At 36.5% G+C, this 20,658-nt stretch overlaps 2 protein-coding genes across 2 annotated transcripts in view; both read left to right on the top strand.

The window, feature by feature from the left end:
• LOC120303654 (vomeronasal type-2 receptor 26-like) overlaps positions 1-760 on the top strand; it is a 28,114-nt gene extending 27,354 nt beyond the window's left edge. The window contains exons 9-10 of the mRNA XM_039333344.1: positions 243-534; positions 743-760. Coding sequence (XP_039189278.1) covers positions 243-534; positions 743-760 — 310 coding nt within the window. The remainder of the gene's footprint in view (positions 1-242; positions 535-742) is intronic.
• A 152-nt stretch (positions 761-912) lies between these two features.
• Positions 913-20,561, top strand: LOC120303653 (vomeronasal type-2 receptor 26-like). Its single transcript, XM_039333343.1, has 9 exons — positions 913-1,701; positions 5,071-5,295; positions 6,438-6,564; positions 7,572-8,507; positions 14,620-14,679; positions 15,094-15,386; positions 18,414-18,691; positions 20,028-20,310; positions 20,523-20,561. The coding sequence occupies exons 1-9, from the start codon at positions 913-915 to the stop codon at positions 20,559-20,561; spliced, it is 3,030 nt and encodes a 1,009-aa protein (XP_039189277.1).
• Positions 20,562-20,658: the final 97 nt, after the last annotated feature.

The following is a 20,658-nucleotide window of genomic DNA, read 5'->3' as shown; positions in this document are numbered from 1 at the left end:
GCTCCAACACTGGAGGTTTTTAAGAAGAGACTGGACAGCCATTTGTCTGGGATGGTATAGGGTTTTCTGCCTGAGCAGGGGGCTGGACTAAAAGACCTCCAAAGTCCCTTCCAACTCTGTTATTCTGTTAGTCTTAACCTTAATTCATCTTTATAAGTCTGATCACATTGCATCAGCCCAAGAGTTGTGCTGGTCAAGATGATTAATTTCATATGTAAAAGGCCTTGCAACTCTATTTGCAGGATGCTGACCAAGTTCTACCAGAATTGTTTGGCTTTGGCATTTGCTGTAAATACAATCAATAAGTCGCCAACAATTTTGACAAATATCACAGTGGGATTCCACATCTATGACACCTACTATGATCAGAGGATGACCTATTACAATCTTCTCAATTTGCTCTTTAAATTGCACCATTTTCTTCCTAATTATGCATGTGGACTCCCTAAAAACCTAATTGCTGTTGTGGGAGGTCTTGCATCTGACACCTCTTTTCACATGGCAGATATTTTAGGACTCTACAAGATTCCACAGGTGAGGATGATGCATATCTGCAGAGATCAGCTTTTGCTAATGTTATATTCATCACACAGGTGGTTTTGAAATAGAAAAGAGAAGCTAGAAAATGAAAGAAATTAAGCTTAGTGAATTTGAGAAATAAGGACTCCTGGGAGGATTAGAGAGGTTCAGAATCCTTCTTTCTAATTCAAGTTGTTCATATTTCTCCATCTCTGTTAAATAGGTAAAGGCAAAATTTTAAATTTTAGCAAAGGGAAATTGAAAGGTAAGAGTTTCATTTCTGCAGGTATGATTGATTTATAAAAATGCACCATGCACTTTGCCTTTAAGCTCACATATGGATCATTTGCTCCTGAGGACACTGTAAAACCCAAGGATCCTATTTTTTATCACATGGTCCCAAATGATGAAAACCAGTACATGGGAATTATCCGTTTGCTTCTACACTTTGGCTGGACATGGGTGGGTCTTTTTACAGGAGATGATGATAGTGGAAAATATTTCTTGCAAAGCATGGAAGCATTGTTTTCCCAGTATCGAATCTGTTTAGCCTTCGTTCAAGTGTTTCCACGCCAAGGCCGTGTCTTGTCCAGTGATGATATGGGTACATTTGGAAATCTCCATGTATCTGTTATGGATCAGAGGGCCAGAGCATATATCATCTATGGAGATACCATGAATCTTATGTGGTTAATTAACTATAATATTCTTCTAGTTTCTGATGATGCATATTTTGGGAAGGTGTGGATCATGACAGCTCAGATGGAATTTGCAGTAACAGGAGTGACCAGACGGATGGATTTTCAAATGTTCCAGGGTGCCATATCCTTCGCAGTTCATTCCAAGCAACCTCAGGAATTCCAGATGTATCTTCAGAAGAAAAATCCATACAAGCCTGAAGGTGATGGTTTTGTCCAGTTGTTCTGGGAACAGGTTTTTGAATGTTCATTTCCAAACTCTGGGGAACCATTGGAGCAGGATGAACTATGTACCGGGAAGGAGAACCTGGCTAAGCCTCCTCAATCTGTTTTTGACGTGAGAATGAATGGCCACAGCTACAGTATTTACAATGCTGTCTATGCGGTAGCCCATGCTCTTCATGCAATGCACTCATCAAAGACTAAATACAGAGTAAGAATGGGGGAGCAAAGATCTGAGTTTGAAGACATGCAACCTTGGCAGGTAATATTCCCATAACAGAATGATATAACCAAATAACAGAGTTGGAAGGGACCTTGGAGGTCTTCTAGTCCAATCCCCTGCTCAGGCAGGACACCCTATATCATCCCAGACAAATGGTTGTCTAATCTCTGATAATTTCAATGATTCTGCTCCCAGAAAATAAGTAGCATATCAATGTATCCAATCATTGATGATTAGAATTAATAATTGCATCCTGGGGACTTATGTCCATTATTGCTTTTATAACAAATCAAATACTTGCCTTATTAGAGAAAAAATATTTTGATCACTAATTAATAAAGGCAGCCTTCATTAACGACCACAATTGGGACTGCAACTCGGATGTTAAGGAAAACAATCAAAATGATCTTACTTCAACTTTCCTTTGCTTTACAGACTTCTGAAGGTTGTAAATATGAGAACTGGTGGCAAAGTAATATTTTAGTATTATTGTAACTGTAAATATTTAGTAAATTAGGAAGTTATTAATGAAGACTGTAATCTGTAATCACTATCAGCTATCATAGATAAATATTTGTTGTCCAGCAGCTATATTTTAATGAATGGTTAAAATAGAATGTAATAGAATTGAAAATAGTGAAACAATATTTTAAAATCTTATAGAACTAGGAATAGAAAAGCAGTATAGGGAAACTGCCTATTTAACTTATATGCAGAGCACATCATGAGAAAGGCAGGGCTAGATGAATCAAAAGTTGGAATTAAGATTGCCGGGAGAAATATCAACAACCTAAGATATGCAGATGATACCACTCTAATGGCAGAAAGTGAAGAGGAACTAAAGAGCCTCTTGATGCGGTTGAAGAAGGAGAGTGCAAAAGTTGGCTTGAAACTCAACATTAAGAAAACCCAAATCATGGCATCCAGCCCTCTCAATTCCTGGCAAATAGATGGGGAAGAAATGGAGGTAGTGACAGATTTTATTTTTCTGGGCTCCAAGATCACCTCAGATGGGACTGCAGCCAAGAAATTAAAAGACGCTTGCTCCTGGGGAGGAAAGCTATGGCAAATCTAGACAGCATTCTAAAAAGCAGAGACATCACCCTGCCAACAAAAATGCGTATAGTCCAGGCCATGGTTTTCCCAGTTGCAATGTATGGCTGTGAAAGTTGGACCATAAGAAAGGCTGAGCACAAAAGAATTGAGGCCTTTGAACTATGGTGCTGGAGAAGACTCCTGCGAGTCCCTTGGACTTCAAGGCGTTCAAACCGTTCAGTCCTAGAAGAGATCAACCCCGACTGCTCTTTAGAAGGCCACATCCTGAAGTTGAAACTCAAGTACTTTGGCCACCTAATGAGAAGGAAGGATTCACTGGAGAAGAGCCTAATGCTGGGAAGGATTGAGGGCAATAGAAGAAAGGGACGACAGAGAATGAGATGGCTGGATGGAGTCACTGAAGCAGTAGGTGTGAATTTAAATGGACTCCAGAAGATGGTAGAGGACAGGAAGACCTGGAGGAACGTTGTCCATGGGGTCGCGATGGGTCGGACACGACTTCGCAATTAACAATTAACAACATAGGGAAACAGACTGAATATATGAATTAATAATACAAGATAATATTAAGCCACCCAGAGTCACATGATGGTGAGATGGGAGGCAAATAAATTTAAGAATCAATGAATAATCCAGAATTTTGGTCTAACCAGTGGAAATTTCCAATTTGTACCTTTATCAGCCAAATGAGAAAAAAACAAAGTTCGGGGGGGGGGGGAATCTCTGATTTTTTTTATGCAATGTCTTCTCACAGTATTTTTTTTTGTTCTGTTTGATGGAAATTTACTACCATTTTCCTGTCTTCCTTTCCCTCTCCTTTCCTGGCTGCCAACAATTTCGCTTAACAGAGTCTTAAGCGCACAAATGGTGTTAAAAATGACCATCTCTTTCAGTTTTATTATAGAAAATTAAAATAGATCGGACTCCAAAAGGATGTAGAAAAATTTGTTTGCTCTACAATACCCAAATTTTGAGATAGATGGGTAGATGGGTAGATGGATGGATGGATGGATAGATAGATAGATAGATAGATAGATAGATAGATAGATAGATAGATAGATTCCTCCTAACTCCAATTAAAGTCCTGTGGCATTTATGGAGGAGAGAGAGAGAGAGAGAGAGAGAGAGAGAGAGGGAGGGAGGGAGGGAAGGAGGGAGGGAGAGAGAGAGAGAGAGAGAGGAAGTGCACATAAATCTTCCTTTCTTCACAGCAGCCGTTCACGTTGCTTCAGAAATAGGAATTTGGATTCATAAATTAGGAGACAAAAGACTGAAGTAAAGTCCTGCTCTTCATACATGTAATTCTAAATGATTGTTTTTAATAGGCACCACTCTTTATAAGAAGTAAAACAGAGCATTAGATTTTCCCTTCACTTGTATATCTGGGGAGGGGAGAGAGAGAGAGAGACAGAGAGAGAGAGAGAGAGAGAGAGAGAGAGAGAGAGAGAGAGAGAGAGAGAGAGAGAGAGAGAGAGAGAGAATCCGTTCTTAAGGCCATAGCAGCCCATGTCAGCAGAAAACAATTATATATTAAGAACGTTTGTCTAAAATCCCTTATTAACAGGATGGCTTTCACTTTTATAAGCCATCTGTCACTCTGTTACTGGAAATCAGGAATTGGGAGGAGACTTATATCTTAACTCGCAAGAGAGGATTGTCTATTTGTGAATAGAAGGGAATAACTCTTAAGATCTAAGTGAAGTATTGCATCCATTTCAATTTCTGAGACAGGGTTGGGGCTACAGCTTAAATTTCTTGCCTGCTGGACTTAGCTATTTTCGTACATTGGTCCTTCCTTCCTTCCTTCCTTCCTTCCTTCCTTCCTTCCTTCCTTCCTTCCTTCCTTCCTTCCTTCCTTCCTTCCTTCCTCCCTCCCCCCTCCCTCCCTCCCTCCCTCCCTCCCTCCCTCTCTTCTAAATTTATCCTTTTTTGAACTTATAATTCTATAGACAGCAATGGTAACTGGAATTCATGTGTATGGTGCTTGCATTTGATAAATCACTGATATAACAATCACAGATAAAAGCAACAATATGTATCAGGGTCAAAGACTGTCCATAAATTGCATCAAATTAAATTGCCCACAAAATTAATTAAAGTATCTACTTCATCTGTACCCAAAGATGTTTTTGAGTTTGTCCCATTGTTCGATAATAATGAAATTCTGACAGCGTAGCTTGATGGTACATAGCAGAATTTGGCAATTAGAAAGAGATCTTTGAGATCATCCTATCATACATAAAATAATCTCCTAGAATAAATTGTGTTGAATTTAATTGCTTCCAACATGTCATGAAATGACATTGTACACTTAATTTTATTATCCCTCTACTATTTTTTCCCTCCTTCCAGTTACATGCATTCCTTCAAGGGATATCATTTAACAATTCAGGAGAGAACATTAATTTTAATGGAAAAAGAGAAATTGTTGCTGGATTTGATATAATGCAAATGATTTTATTTGCAAATAACTCCTTCCGCAAAGTCAAAATTGGATGGTTGGAACCAATGGCTTTTGAAAGAGAACAATTCTTCATAGATGATGAAATTATTGAATGGCCAAGCTCCTTTAATCAGGTATGCATTCTTAGATTTCCTTGACAGATTTAACTTCAATAAGACAAACCATTGGTGGTTACACATTTCCACTACTGTAAACTTTGTCCATGCCAAAAGATGTAGCAGTGGGGTCTAGGACAATTCACCATGGTTGACTAGCCCCAGCTGTCTCACTCTGGTTGTCAATGTCCAGCTTGTGTATCCAAAATAAAGTCCCGGATTTTTTTTCATTTCTGAAGTTCTTGCTATTTTATTGAATACATGACATGGCATAGGTGAAGGAAAACTAACTCTAAAATCCCAAGATATCTACCCAAAGCATATAACAATGACGTTCCCAGCCAAATCTCCCAGCTGTCCATGTGGTGCATGTAAACACCTTTCTGTTGTTTTGAGAACCTTCTGTTATCTTCATCCCCAAGGTTAGAATATCCTCAAAAAGTTTCCACACATCTGTGTTTCAACAAATGTCTGCAGAACTGGAGAGGTTTCATTTCTCTAACTAGCCCATTCAAAGCCTCATCTCTCCCTCTCTCCCTTACTCTAATGACAAGATGAAAACAATAAGGCACATTATGGCTGCCAAATTTTTACTGTTGACATTGGTTAATTGGCAACAGACAAATCTCCAAAGGACAGCTCACTGTGGGACAATTCAATGTAGGATAATTCAAGAGAGGGACAAGTGAATTGCAGCTGGTCTTGTCTTGCTTTAGGTTTGAACCTTCTCAAGTTAGAAGTTTTCAAGGCTGGGGTGAGCTGCAATTCTACTTGTCCCTCTCTTAAAGTTATCCTGTGCTGAATTGTCCTCCAGCAAATTGTCCCATGGTGAGATGACCAGGATGAATTGGCCAGGGTGAGTTGGCCAAGACGAGTTGTCCATTCTGGTTGCAGTGCTAGTATAAATTCAGTATTGTTATTGCTTTATTAAATATTACTATTATTTCTAGTAACAATATTTTGAAAGCAATATATACTTAAATAGGAACATAATACAATTTTAGTCCACTTTAAAAAACATGCTTACATTATAGTATATACTACACATATGCTCATCTATATTGACCAATTACTTATTTCCTGATTTTCAGTTGTGTATGCCCCCCACAATAACTAAATGCTATCAGCTTCCTTACAACTCTTTTGATTTTTATGGACAGGTATGTCCTATTTCTGTGTGTAGTGATTCATGCCCACCGGGGTTTCAGAAACGAAAGAAGGAAGGGCAGAAATTTTGTTGCTATGACTGTTCACCTTGTCCAGAAGGAAAGATCTCCAACAAGACAGGTAAATGATATAGAATTGATTGATTGACTCCCCCCCACAAATTCCTTTTGTTTCCCTGCATTATATTAGGCCCAACCCCGCAAAATCAGCTGGGAGTTACTTTCTGGGGAGGGCTTACTTTTGGGAAAAAACAGTAAAATAGTTGTGAAAGTCAACCAGATATTCTATCCACTCCTACTTAAAAATGATAAAATCAAGTAAATTATATTGTTGTTGTTGTTGTTGTTGTTGGGTTATTTTTTTTTTTTTTTTGTAGTATTTGTTGATATTCTGATATCACTCTGAGAGTCAGTCTGGTATTCCATCACAGGTCGTGGCTTGTCTTTGAAAATAAAGACATGGAACTTTGATGGCTCCTCCATGGTATTCAACTGAGCTGTCTTGATTTGGCTTCCAATTCAATAACAGACACAGCCTAAGACGCTCATTGAGAATCTGTATACTACATGAACCAAAAAAGAGGGCTGAGAAAATACTTACAGAACCCTCATATCCTAAACATAATCTATTTCAACTTCTCCCCTCAGGATGCCGGTATAAACAATTAGACATAAATTTGGTTTTTTCCCCATGCTGTCACCATCAGATTGGATTCTTATGCTTTATCAGTTCTTGTTTGTAACTTATGATTAATGATTGTAACTATGATGTATGATCTATGATCTATTACTTGCTGCTAATATATACACTGTGAGTTTATGCACTGGAGACAAATTCCTTATATGTCAAAACACAGTTGGCCAATAATTCTATTCTATTCTATTCTATTCTATTCTATTCTATTCTATTCTATTCTATTCTATTCTATTCTATTCTATTCTATTCTATTCCATTCTATTCTATTCTATTCCTTATTTCTATTCTATTCTATTCTATTCTATTCTATTCTATTCTATTCTATTCTATTCTTATTATGAAGTAAGCTGTTTTCATTTGGCTTCTGATCCAGTCAAAGTCTAATAGATACACTTATTTTTCTTGACAATTTTTCTCCCTTTTCTTTCCAGACACGGATGAATGTATTAAGTGCCGAGATGATCAATATCAAAGCCAGAACAATGACAGCTGTTTCCCCAAAATAATAACCTTTCTTTCCTATGAAGAACCATTAGGAATGGGTTTAGTCTTAATTGTCCTTTGTTTTTCACTGGTCACGGTCTTGGTGTTTATTACTTTTATTAAACACAGTGATACAGCCATAGTCAAAGCCAATAACCGAGAACTCACCTATATTTTTCTTTCCTCTCTCCTGCTCTGCTTCCTCTGCTCTCTTTTATTCCTTGGCCATCCCCACAAAGTCACTTGCCTCATTCGTCATGTTGCTTTTGGTATCATCTTTACTGTGGCAGTTTCTTGTGTGTTGGCCAAAACCAGCACTGTGGTTCTTGCTTTCATGGCCACTAAACCAGGATCCAATGTGAGGAGGTGGGTGGGAAAAAGGCTGGCCAACACCATTGTCCTTTCCTGCTCTCTCATTCAAGCTGGCATTTGTACTGCATGGCTGGCCATTGCTCCTCCATACCCCAGGTTGGATATGAAATCTCTGCCAAACAAGATAATAGCAGAATGCAATGAAGGCTCTACCTTTATGTTTTACTTTGTTTTGGGCTACATGGGACTTCTGTCCATTATCAGTTTCATAGTGGCTTTCTTATCTAGAAATTTACCGGATGCTTTCAATGAAGCCAAATTCATCACTTTTAGCATGCTCATGTTTTGTAGTGTTTGGCTGATTTTTATCCCAACGTATTTGAGTGCCAAAGGCAAATACATGGTAGGTGTGGAGATCTTCTCCATTTTGGCCTCTGGGGCTGCACTGCTTGCCTGTATCTTTTTTCCAAAAGTTTATATTATCTGGTTGAGACCTGAACTGAATAATAAGGAGGGATTAATAAGGACAAAGAATGAACCAGTGAAATTTGCATGCTCTTATATAATGTGTGGTAAAATGACAAACAGATCAACATATTCACTTCTATGTGATTGACCCCAAGATGCTTTTCCAAGAGGCGACTGGATTTTTCCTTGAAAACATTTTGTGTCTTATCCAAGAAGCTTCTTCAATTCTTCAGATGATTGAGAATCTTCATAGATTTCTACGTGATGATTTTTTTTCATAAATTTCTATATTATATTATTATAATTTGTAGTATATTTTTAAGCTCTGGAACCAACATATCACTCTTCTGAGGCATTTGAAATGGTTTCAGAATAGTTTTAAATATTTTGAATAGCCTTATGAATACGGATTATTAAACAATGTTTTCCTCTCATGGTCACATCAGTTTAGTGGCCAATATTTCTTCTAAATTAGTAAATAAAATAATAAATATATTAAAGCTGGACTGGTAAGAAAAGTTCCAATAGTTATTGTCTTATTGTTTTCTTAATGGGAAGCACAGCTGAATTTTATACATTTCAAAATTGAAACCTATCACTTTAAACAAATATTTAACGTTTTTGATAAAGGGGATTTGTTGTCAATAATTTTGGTACACATATTAAAAGAAAGATTTAAAGTAGATAATAAACTTTTGCAATGATATAGAAGAAACCAGAATTTGGACTGTGTAAAAATGATTAATGTGTCCTGGCTAAAATGGATCAGCTTTTATTACAATTTGAAACAGAAGAACAAGTGAAAGATTCTATGACAAAATGTACTCAAAACTTTGGACAAAATATACGGAGGAAAAAAATGGGAAATATGTGGGTAAGGGGATAAAAAAGTTGTTAGGTTGCAGTTCAAAAGAGAATGTTTATAGGATTATGTACCCTCCATACATAACTCCCAAAAATGTTTGAATGTAAAATATATATATAAAGTTTATGTGGAAACAACGACTTGACTCCAGAAGTTGTGGGTGCTCCAACACTGGAGATTTTTAAGAAGAAACTGGACAGCCATTTGTCTGAGATGGTATAGGGTCTCCTACTTGAGCAGGGAGTTGGACTAGATGACCTCCAAAGTCCCTTCCAGCTCTGTTATTCTGTAACATGGACAACATGAAAAATCATTTTATCATGCCTGGCAGATTTATTAAAAAATGTCAAAAATTTCTGGATTCAAATATATAATTTATACAAAGGATTTTAAAGATCAACTTACAATTTGAAACTAGTTGGGAACCCTGGAAGATTATTTTTGTATATGAATATTGCTGTAACACTATTGTATGTGCAAACACAGAAAGACTCTGAAATACCCACAATGATGGGTATTTGATTAGTGAAAGATGATGAAATGACTAGTGAAGATGACCAAAACAAGAAGTGCTGGCAAAGACTGGAGAAAGACAACAGCTAATTTCATTTATAAGTGACTGGTTTTGTTTGCTAGAATGCAGTGTTTGCCTTTTGCCAAATGTAAGGTGATACATTCAGGCCCAAAAGTTCTCTTTTGGTCTCATCCATGAAGAAACTATTCTTCCAATAGCTCTTATGCAACACCTATCTTACTATATAGCACAAATTTATTCCTCTTTCTACAGTATCTCCTTAATTCTGTTGGTGCATTGGGAAACTTTCTCTCTGTGATGATTCCGCCTTCATTCGTCCCTACATCCCACAATTCTGAATATACAAGGGTACAGGTGGCCTCACTCTTTTGTTTTCTCAATAAGCCATGACAATGATAGATAAGAAGTTGAATACTGCATCCAGTATGGATCACCACAATGTGAAAAAGTTGTTAAGACTCTAGAAAGAGCAACAAAGATGGTTAGGGGACTGGAGGCTAAAACATATAAGGAAAGGATGCAGGAACTGGATATGTCTAGTTTAATGAAAAGAAGGACATAAATGGTGGACTGCGTTATTTGGAGACCCCCGTGAAATAGTTGTTCGACCCCAAATGGGGTCCCGACCCACAGGTTGAGAACCACTGTTCTAGTCCAATCCCCTGCTCAGGCAGGAAACCCTGTATCATCCCAGACAAATGGTTGTCTAATCTCTGATAATTTCAATGATCCTGAAAATAAGTAGCATATCAATGTATCCAATCATCAATGAAATATACATTGATGATAAGAATTAATAGCTGCATCCTTGGGACATGTCCATTATTGCTTTCATAACAAACCAAATGCTTGCCTTATTAGAGAAAGATATTTTGATCACTAATTAATAAAGGCAGTCTTCATTAACAACCACAATTGGGACTGCAACTCGGATGTTAAGAGAACAATCAAAATGATCTTACTTCAACTTTCCTTTGCTTTACAGACTTCTGAAGGTTGTAAATATGAGAACTGGTGGCAAAGTAATTTTTTAGCATTATTGTAACTGTAAATATTTAGTAAATGAGGCAGTTGTTAATGAAGACTATAATCTGTAATCACTGTCAGCTGTCATAGATAAATATTTGTTGTCCAGCAGCAATATTTTAATGAATGGTTAAAATAGAATGTAATAGAATTGAAAATAGTGAAACAATATTTTAAAATCTTATAGAACTAGGAATAGAAAAGCAGTATAGAGAAACAGACTGAATTTATTTATTTATTTATTTATTTATTTATGAGACTTATATACCGCTTTAAGTGCAAGCACTCTCTAAGCGGTGTACACCAATAAGCAATGATATATATATATATATATATATATATATATATATATATATATATATATATATATATATACATTGCCCCCAACAATCTGGGTCCCTCCTTTTACCTACCCTGGGAGGATGGAAGGCTGAGTCCAACCTTGAAGCAGTGAATTTGAACTGCTGACCTGCTGAACCCATTCAGCTAAAGTGGCCTGCAGTACTGCACCCTAACTGCTGCGCCACCTCATTCATATATATGAATAAGACAACGATAAATTAAGCCGACTCCAAAAGGTGTAAACAATTTGTTTGCTCTACAATAGCCAAATTTTGAGATAGATTGGTAGATGGCTATATGATGGATGGATGGATGGATGGATCGATCTATAGATAGATAGATAATAGATAGATAGATTAGATAGATAGGATAGATTCCATCCTAACTCCAATTAAAGTCCTGTGGGAATTTAGTCCTGTGGCATTTATGGAAGGGGAGATATAGAGAGAGAGGATCCGTTCTTAAAGGCCATAGCACCCATGTCAGCAGAAAACATATTATGTATAAGAACATCTCTAAAAATATCTTATTAACAGGATGACTGTCACTTTTATAATTTATCTTTCACTGTGTTCTGGACATCAGGATTGGGATGAGACTTTATATCTTAACTGCAAGAGAGGATGGTCTATTTGTGAATAAGGAATAACTCTTAAAATCTAAGTGAAGGTATTGTCATCCTTTTCAATTTCGAGACAGGGTTAGGGCTACAACCTAAATTTCTTTGCCAGCTGGACTTAGCTATTTTCGTTATTGGTCCTTCTTCCTTCCTTCCTTCCTTCCCTTTCCTTCCTTCCTTCCTTCCTTCCTTCCTTCCTTCCTTCCTTCCTCCTTCCCTCCCCTCCCTTCTTATATTTATCATTCATTCCTTTTTTGAACTTATAAATTCTATAGACAGCAATGTGGAAACTGGTCTTCTGGTATGGTGCTTGCATTTGGATGTCCTGAATATAACAATCACAGATAACAGCAACAATTGATTCATGGTCAAGACTGTCCATAAATTTCATCAAATAAATTGCCCGGACAAATTAATTAAAGTATGTACTTCATCTTACATAAAGATGTATTAGAGTTTTGTCCCATTGTTCGATAATAATGACATTCTGACAGCGTAACTTGATGTACATAGCAGAATTTGGTATTAGAAAGAGATCTTTATATCATGCTATCATACATAAAATAATCTAAATAAATTTGTTGAATTTAATTGCTTCCAGCATGTTCATGAATTGACATTCTTACACTTCATTTTCTTATTCCTCTACTATTTTTCCCTCCTTCCAGTTACATGCATTTCTTTCAAGGGATATGTATTAACAATTCAGCAAGAGAACATGAATTTTAATGGAAAAAGGGAAATTGTTCTGTATTTGATATAATGGCAACATATTTTAATTTGCAAATAACTCCTGCCGTAAAGTCTCAAAATTTGACTGGTTAGAACCAATGGCTTTTGAAGAGAACAATTCCCTTCATAGATGATGAAATTATTGAATGGCCAAGCTCCTTAATCGGTATGCATTCTTAGATTTTCCTTGACAGATGTGAACTTCAATAAGAAAAACCAATGGGGTGGGTTACACATTTCCTCTACTGTAAACTTGTCCATGCCAAAAATGTAGCAGTGGGGTCTAGAACAAATTCACCATGGTTACTTCCCCCCAGTTTGTCTCACTCTGGTTGTAATGTCCAGGTTGAGTATCCAAAATAAAGTCCTGTGTCCTTTCCATTTCTGATATCTTACTGTTTTATTGAATATTGACAGGCATAGGTGAAGGAAAACCTCTAAAATCCCAGATATCTACCTAAAGCATATAAACAATGACGTTCCAAGCCAAATCTCCCAGCTGTCCATATGGTGCATGTAACCCCCTTTGGGTTGGCCCAGGGTGAGTTGGCCAGACGAGTTTGTCCTTCTATTTGCAGTGCTAGTATAAATTCAAGTAATGTTATTGCTTTATCAATATTACTATTTTTCTAGTAACAATATTTTGAAAGCAGTATTTGTTAAATAGGAACATAATTACAATTTAGTCCACTTTAAAAACATGCTTACATTATTATTACTAACACATATGCTCCATCTATATGACCAATTACTTTTTTTCCTGATTTTTCAGTGTGTATGCCCCCGCACAATAACTAAATGTTATCAGCTTCCTTACAACTCTTTTGGATTTTTATGGACAGGTATGTCCTATTTCTGTGTTAGTGACTCATGCCCCCCGGGGTTTCAAGTAAAAAAGAAGGAGGGCAGAAATTTTTGTTGCTATTACTGTTCATCACCTTGTCCCCAGACGGAACGATCTCCAACAAGACAGTTAGTGATGTAGAATTGATTGATTGACCCCCCCCCCCCACAACTCCTTTGTTTTTTCCCAGCATTATATTAGGCCCAACGCCCGGCAACTCATCTGGAGTTACTTCCTGGGGGAGGCTTACTTTTGGGAGAAAAAAACAGTAAAATATATTTGTGAAAGTCACCAGATATTCTATCCACTTCTACTTAGAATGATAAAATCAAGTAAATTATATTGTTGTTGTTGTTGGTTGTTGGGTTATTTTTTTTGTTTTGTAGTATTTGTTGATATTCTGATATCACTCTGAGAGTCAGTCTGGTATTCCATCACAGATCGTGGCTTGTCTTTGAAAATAAAGACATGGAACTTTGATGGCTCCTCCATGGTATTCAACTGAGCTGTCTTAATTTGGCTTCCAATTCAATAACAAACACAGCCTAAGAGGCTCAACATACTCTTCCATTTTCTGACAGTCAGTATGATATTTTATTACAATGGTTCCTATATAACTGTCTGATTTGGAACAGTAACCAGAAACAATGAATAGTTAGGACTGTAGAAAAAGCAATCACAACCAGCCTGCCTTCATTGAGAATCTGTATACTGCATGAACCAAAAAAGAGGGCTCAGAAAATACTTACAGAGCCCTCATATCCTAAACATAATCTATTTCAACTTCTCCCCTCAGGATGCCGCTATAAACAATTAGACATAAATTTGGTTTTTCCCCATGCTGTCACCATCGGATTGGATTCTTATGCTTTATCAGTTGTTGTTTGTAACTTACGATCAATGATTGTAACTATGATGTATGATCTATGATCTATTACTTGCTGCTAATATATACACTGTGAGTTTATGCACTGGAGACAAATTCCTTATATGTCAAATCACAGTTGGCCAATAAATCTATTCTATTCTGTTCTGTTCTGTTCTATTCTATTCCTTATTTCTATTCTATTCCTTATTTCTATTCTATTCTATTCTATTCTATTCTATTCTATTCTATTCTATTCTATTCTATTCTATTCTATTCTATTCTATTCTTATTATGAAGTAAGCTGTTTTCATTTGGCTTCTGATCCAGTCAAAGTCTAATAGATACACTTATTTTTCTTGACAATTTTTCTCCCTTTTCTTTTCAGACACGGATGAATGTATGCAGTGCCAAGATGATCAGTATCGAAGCCAGAGCAATGACAGCTGTTTCCCCAAAATAATAACCTTTCTTTCCTATGAAGAACCATTAGGAATGGGTTTAGTCTCAATTGTCCTTTGTTTTTCACTGGTCACGGTCTTGGTGTTTATTACTTTTATTAAACACAGTGATACAGCCATAGTCAAAGCCAATAACCGAGAACTCACCTATATTCTTCTTTCCTCTCTCCTGCTCTGCTTCCTCTGCTCTCTTTTATTCCTTGGCCATCCCCACAAAGTCACTTGCCTCATTCGTCATGTTACTTTTGGTATCATCTTTACTGTGGCAGTTTCTTGTGTGTTGGCCAAAACCAGCACTGTGGTTCTTGCTTTCATGGCCACTAAACCAGGATCCAATGTGAGGAGGTGGGTGGGAAAAAGGCTGGCCAACACCATTGTCCTTTCCTGCTCTCTCATTCAAGCTGGCATTTGTACTGCATGGCTGGCCATTGCTCCTCCATACCCCAGGTTGGATATGAAATCTCTGCCAAACAAGATAATAGCAGAATGCAATGAAGGCTCTACCTTTATGTTTTACTTTGTTTTGGGCTACATGGGACTTCTGTCCATTATCAGTTTCATAGTGGCTTTCTTATCTAGAAATTTACCGGATGCTTTCAATGAAGCCAAATTCATCACTTTTAGCATGCTCATGTTTTGTAGTGTTTGGCTGATTTTTATCCCAACGTATTTGAGTGCCAAAGGCAAATACATGGTAGGTGTGGAGATCTTCTCCATTTTGGCCTCTGGGGCTGCACTGCTTGCCTGTATCTTTTTTCCAAAAGTTTATATTATCTGGTTGAGACCTGAACTGAATAATAAGGAGGGATTAATAAGGACAAAGAATGAACCAGTGAAATTGCATGCTCTTATATAATGTGTGGTAAAATGACAAACAGATCAACATATTCACTTCTATGTGATTGACCCCAAGATGCTTTTCCAAGAGGCGACTGGATTTTTCCTTGAAAACATTTTGTGTCTTATCCAAGAAGCTTCTTCAATTCTTCAGATGATTGAGAATCTTCATAGATTTCTACGTGAATGATTTTTTTTCATAAATTTCTATATTATATTATTATAATTTAGTAGTATATTTTTAAGCTCTGGAACCAACATATCACTCTTCTGAGGCATTTGAAATGGTTTCAGAATAGTTTTAAATATTTTGAATAGCCTTATGAATACTGATTATTAAACAATGTTTTCCTCTCATGGCACATCAGTTTAGTGGCCATATATTTCTTCTAAATTAGTAAATAAAATAATAAATATATTAAAGCTGGACTGGTAAGAAAAGTTCCAATAGTTATTGTCTTATTGTTTTCTTAATGGGAAGCACAGCTGAATTTTATACAATTTCAAAATTGAAACCTATCACTTTAAACAAATATTTAACGTTTTTGATAAAGGGGGATTTTGTTGTCAATAATTTTGGTACACATATTAAAAGAAAGATTTAAAGTAGATAATAAAACTTTTGCAATGATATAGAAGAAACCAGAATTTGGACTGTGTAAAAATGATTAATGTGTCCTGGCTAAAATGGATCAGCTTTTATTACAATTTGAAACAGAAGAACAAGTGAAAGATTCTATGACAAAATGTACTCAAAACTTTGGACAAAATATACGGAGGAAAAAAATGGGAAAATATGTGGGTAAGGGGATAAAAAAGTTGTTAGGTTGCAGTTCAAAAGAGAATGTTTATAGGATTATGTACCCTCCATACATAACTCCCAAAAATGTTTGAATGTAAAATATATATATAAAGTTTATGTGGAAACAACGACTTGACTCCAGAAGTTGTGGGTGCTCCAACACTGGAGATTTTTAAGAAGAAACTGGACAGCCATTTGTCTGAGATGGTATGGGGTCTCCTGCTTGAGCAGGGAGTTGGACTAGATGACCTCCAAAGTCCCTTCCAGCTCTGTTATTCTGTAACATGGACAACATGAAAAATCATTTTATCATGCCTGGCAGATTTATTAAAAAATGTCAAAAATATCTGGATTCAAATATATAATTATACAAAGGATTTTAAAGATCAACTTACAATTGAAACTAGTTGGGAACCATGGAAGATTATTTTTGTATATGAATATTGCTGTAAAACTATTGTATGTGCAAACACAGAAAGACTCTGAAATACCCACAATGATGGGTATTTGATTAGTGAAGATGATGAAATGATTAGTGAAGATGACCAAAAAAAGAAGTGCTGGCAAAGACTGGAGAAAGACAACAGCTAATTTCATTTATAAGTGACTGGTTTTGTTTGCTAGAATGCAGTGTTTGCCTTTTGCCAAATGTAAGGTGATACATTCAGGCCCAAAAGTTCTCTTTTGGTCTCATCCATGAAGAAACTATTCTTCCAATAGCTCTTATGCAACACCTATCTTACTATATAGCACAAATTTATTCCTCTTTCTACAGTATCTCCTTAATTCTGTTGGTGCATTGGGAAACTTTCTCTCTGTGATGATTCCGCCTTCATTCGTCCCTACATCCCACAATTCTGAATATACAAGGGTACAGGTGGCCTCACTCTTTTGTTTTCTCAATAAGCCATGACAATGATAGATAAGAAGTTGAATACTGCATCCAGTATGGATCACCACAATGTGAAAAAGTTGTTAAGACTCTAGAAAGAGCAACAAAGATGGTTAGGGGACTGGAGGCTAAAACATATAAGGAAAGGATGCAGGAACTGGATATGTCTAGTTTAATGAAAAGAAGGACTAGGGGAGACATAACAGTAGTGTTCCAATATTTAAGGGACTGCCACAAAGAAGAGGGGGTCAACTTATTTTCCCAAAAAACTGAAGGCAGGACAAGAAGCAAAGGATGCAAACCAATCAAGGAGAGAAAAAACCTAGAGCTAAGGAGAATCTTCCTGACAGTGAGAACAATTAACCAGTGAATGACTTGCCTCCAGAAGTTGTGGATGCTCCATCACTGGAGGGTTTTAAGAATAGATTCTGTTATTCTGAATTAGATTAACCTAACTTCATATTATTTAGATTAATATTTCTATTCTTAGTTGAAATTATTAAATCTAAATTTTGATCTATTTGAAGACATGTCCAGGAACGCATTCTAGTATTATTCCTGTTTGAAGAAAATCAAAGTTTCAAACTCAGTTCTCTTATTAGATATAAGACCAGAAAAAACTGTTCCAACTCATTGTGGGACATAAGGATCAGCAGAATATTGACTTAGCATTTCCCTTCAGGTTCAGAGTTGTTTACCTTGGTCCAACTGCACCCATGGGCTATGCTATTCTGTTCATATTTAATCAATGTGATCCTCTTGGAGCCCAACTCCGACTGGTGTCAAATTAGGGAGGCCATCAAGGACAACACACAAACAAAAAGAACATCTACTTACAATGTGTTATCCCTAATACACAGCAGAGTTAATTGTTTCTCTTATAATTGCTGCATACTTATAATTAGTTTCATTGATCAGACCTTCAACAATTATCCACAAGATAACAAGAGAGAAATCAATATGTGATGTGCAGTTGAGAAAGAGTTTATAATATACAAGTATTCTTCAACTGGTTTCATGGAAAAGAGGCAAGCCCAAACTGTGTCCATGTGAACATATCCAGTTCTCCACTGTTTTGGACAGAAATGGCTTCAGATCATTGAACTGCTTTGTGGAGTTTTTAAAATTTCTTTCTGTGTTGGTTGTGCCATGTAATATTGAGATAGGTTGCTGCTTTCTCTTTAAAACAGGTGACAAAGCTGAAATCAGATGCAGAAGACTCTTTTCTCCAGGAAAACACATCTGCAAGGATGGTGAAATTCATGGCACTGTTCCTTTTTCTATCCCTTGAAGAGTGCCAAAGAGTGACCACAAAGTGCCCTCAAACCCAATTCTTCACTGTTCCTCATGACTGGTATCAGCCAGGGACACTTCTCATTGGTGGGATGGCATCTCAAGTCATTTATTTATTTAATGAAGTTTCCTTCAAAAATATCCCTTCACAAGATATTGGCTTTGATCTTCCAATGTAAGACACTCAACCTTCCCTTCCTAAATCAAGTACTACTCAACTCCTAGAAATAGTCATGTATAGTAAATAAAAATGTAAAACATGTTATTTCTCCCATCCCTGTTACGGGGTATCTTGAGGTGGTCTTATTTCCATCAATGTCATTTTTTAGTCTGCTGACAGTCACCTACTACTTCGATATAAACTTTAGTCTCTTGCTATTATTCCTTCTTTGCTTTCTTGAAAAACATTAATTCAATGTTATCTTCATCTTGTTGCACATGCAGTATTTTGCTGAATTGCAGAGAAAGTGAGGAGCTTTGTTAAATTGGAGAAAGCAGTGTTCCATTGCTGGGAAGACTATATGAAACCTGGAAATAAGGATGAAAAAGAATGGAACAGAACAGAATAGACCAGAATTCTTTATTGGCTAAGTATGATTGAATGCACAAGGAATTTGTCTCCTGTGCATAATTTTCCTCTCAATGTACAAGCAAGCCACAAGTGTTAAGCTTGAGTAGCAGGAACTTAATTAGTTTAGACTGACTAGCAACCAGACTAACTATTTCATGCTTTTCTCTATGAAGAAATTAACAAGTTATTCTATTCTATTCTATTCTATTCTATTCTATTCTATTCTATTCTATTCTATTCTATTCTATTCTATTCTATTCTATTCTAATCTGGATAAAGAGAGAAAGGGAGAGAAGGAGAATATTAAAAATTGTGATAAAGGCACATTTTTCTTTTAGAACTGTTTCCTATAGCTTAATAATAATAGGGCATGATTTAGTTTTTGGAAAGTCATTGACTACAGGATTAGAAAATCTTTTCCCTGAGAATTGCTCATTTGGTTTGTGTGTTCAGGAAAGACTTTCAATATCACATGTATTGTGGTTGGAGGTATTTCACTGATTTCTAAATATTGATTCCTATTCAGTTGAATTTCATAATGCATATATTGAAACCACTCTCACTTTATCTGCTCCCCTCTTTTCCATCCATTAAGATGGAAACTAATCAAGGAGAAAACTTACTTAGAACTAAGGAGAAATTTCCTGACACTTAGAACCATTAATCAGTAGAATGACTTTCCTCCAGAAGTTGTGGATTCTCCAATACTGGAGGTTTTTAAGAAGACACTGGACAGCCATTTGTCTGGGATGCTATAGGGTTTTCTGTCTGAGCAGGGGGCTGGACTAAAAGACCTCCAAAGTCCCTTACAACTCTATTATTCTGTTAGCCTGAACTTTAATTCATCTAAATAATTCTGATCACATTGTATCAGCCCAAGAGTTGTGCTGGTCAAGATGATTAATTTCATATGTAAAAAGCCTTGTAACTGTATTTGCAGGATGCTGACCAAGTTCTACCAGAATTCTTTGGCTTTGGCATTTGCTGTAAATACAATCAATAAGTCGCCAACAATTTTGCCAAACATCACAGTGGGATTCCACATCTATGACACCTACTATGATCAGAGGATGACCTATTACAATCTTCTCAATTTGCTCTTTAAATTATTTCCTAATTATGCATGTGGACTCCCTAAAAACTTAATTGCTGTTGTGGGAGGTCTTGCATCTGACACCTCTTTTCACATGGCAGATGTTTTAGGACTCTACAAGATTCCACAGGTGAGGATGATGCATATCTGCAGGGACCAGCTTTTGCTACTTTTATTAATGTTATATTCATCACACGGGTGGTTTTGAAATATAAAAGAGAAGCTAGAAAATGAAAGAAATTAAGCTTAGACAATTTGAGAAATAAGGTGGGAGGATTAGAGAGGTTCAGAATCCTTCTTTCTAATTCAACTTGTTCATATTTCTCCATCTCTGTTAAATAGGTAAAGGCAAAATTTTTAATTTTAGCAAAGGGAAATTGAAAGGTAAGAATTTCATTTCTGCAGGTATGATTGATTTATGAAAATGCACCATGCACTTTGCCTTTAAGCTCACATATGGATCATTTGCTCCTGAGGA

The sequence above is a fragment of the Crotalus tigris genome, unplaced genomic scaffold, assembly GCF_016545835.1.
Source record: "Crotalus tigris isolate CLP2741 ecotype Arizona unplaced genomic scaffold, ASM1654583v1 scf7180000024473.799607, whole genome shotgun sequence".
NCBI lineage: Eukaryota > Metazoa > Chordata > Lepidosauria > Squamata > Viperidae > Crotalus > Crotalus tigris.
Note: the sequence above shows the minus strand (reverse complement) of the source record. Positions and strands in the feature narration are given on the sequence as shown.

Bases quoted from the DNA above. Each gene is read 5' to 3' on its own strand.
- LOC120303653 (XM_039333343.1), top strand. From the start codon at position 913: ATGGTCCCAAATGATGAAAACCAGTACATGGGAATTATCCGTTTGCTT. The intron at 6,565-7,571 runs GTAAATGATATA...TTTTCTTTCCAG, and splicing joins AAAGATCTCCAACAAGACAG to ACACGGATGAATGTATTAAG. The intron at 14,680-15,093 runs GTTTCCCCAAAA...CTCTCATTCAAG, and splicing joins AAGCCAGAGCAATGACAGCT to CTGGCATTTGTACTGCATGG.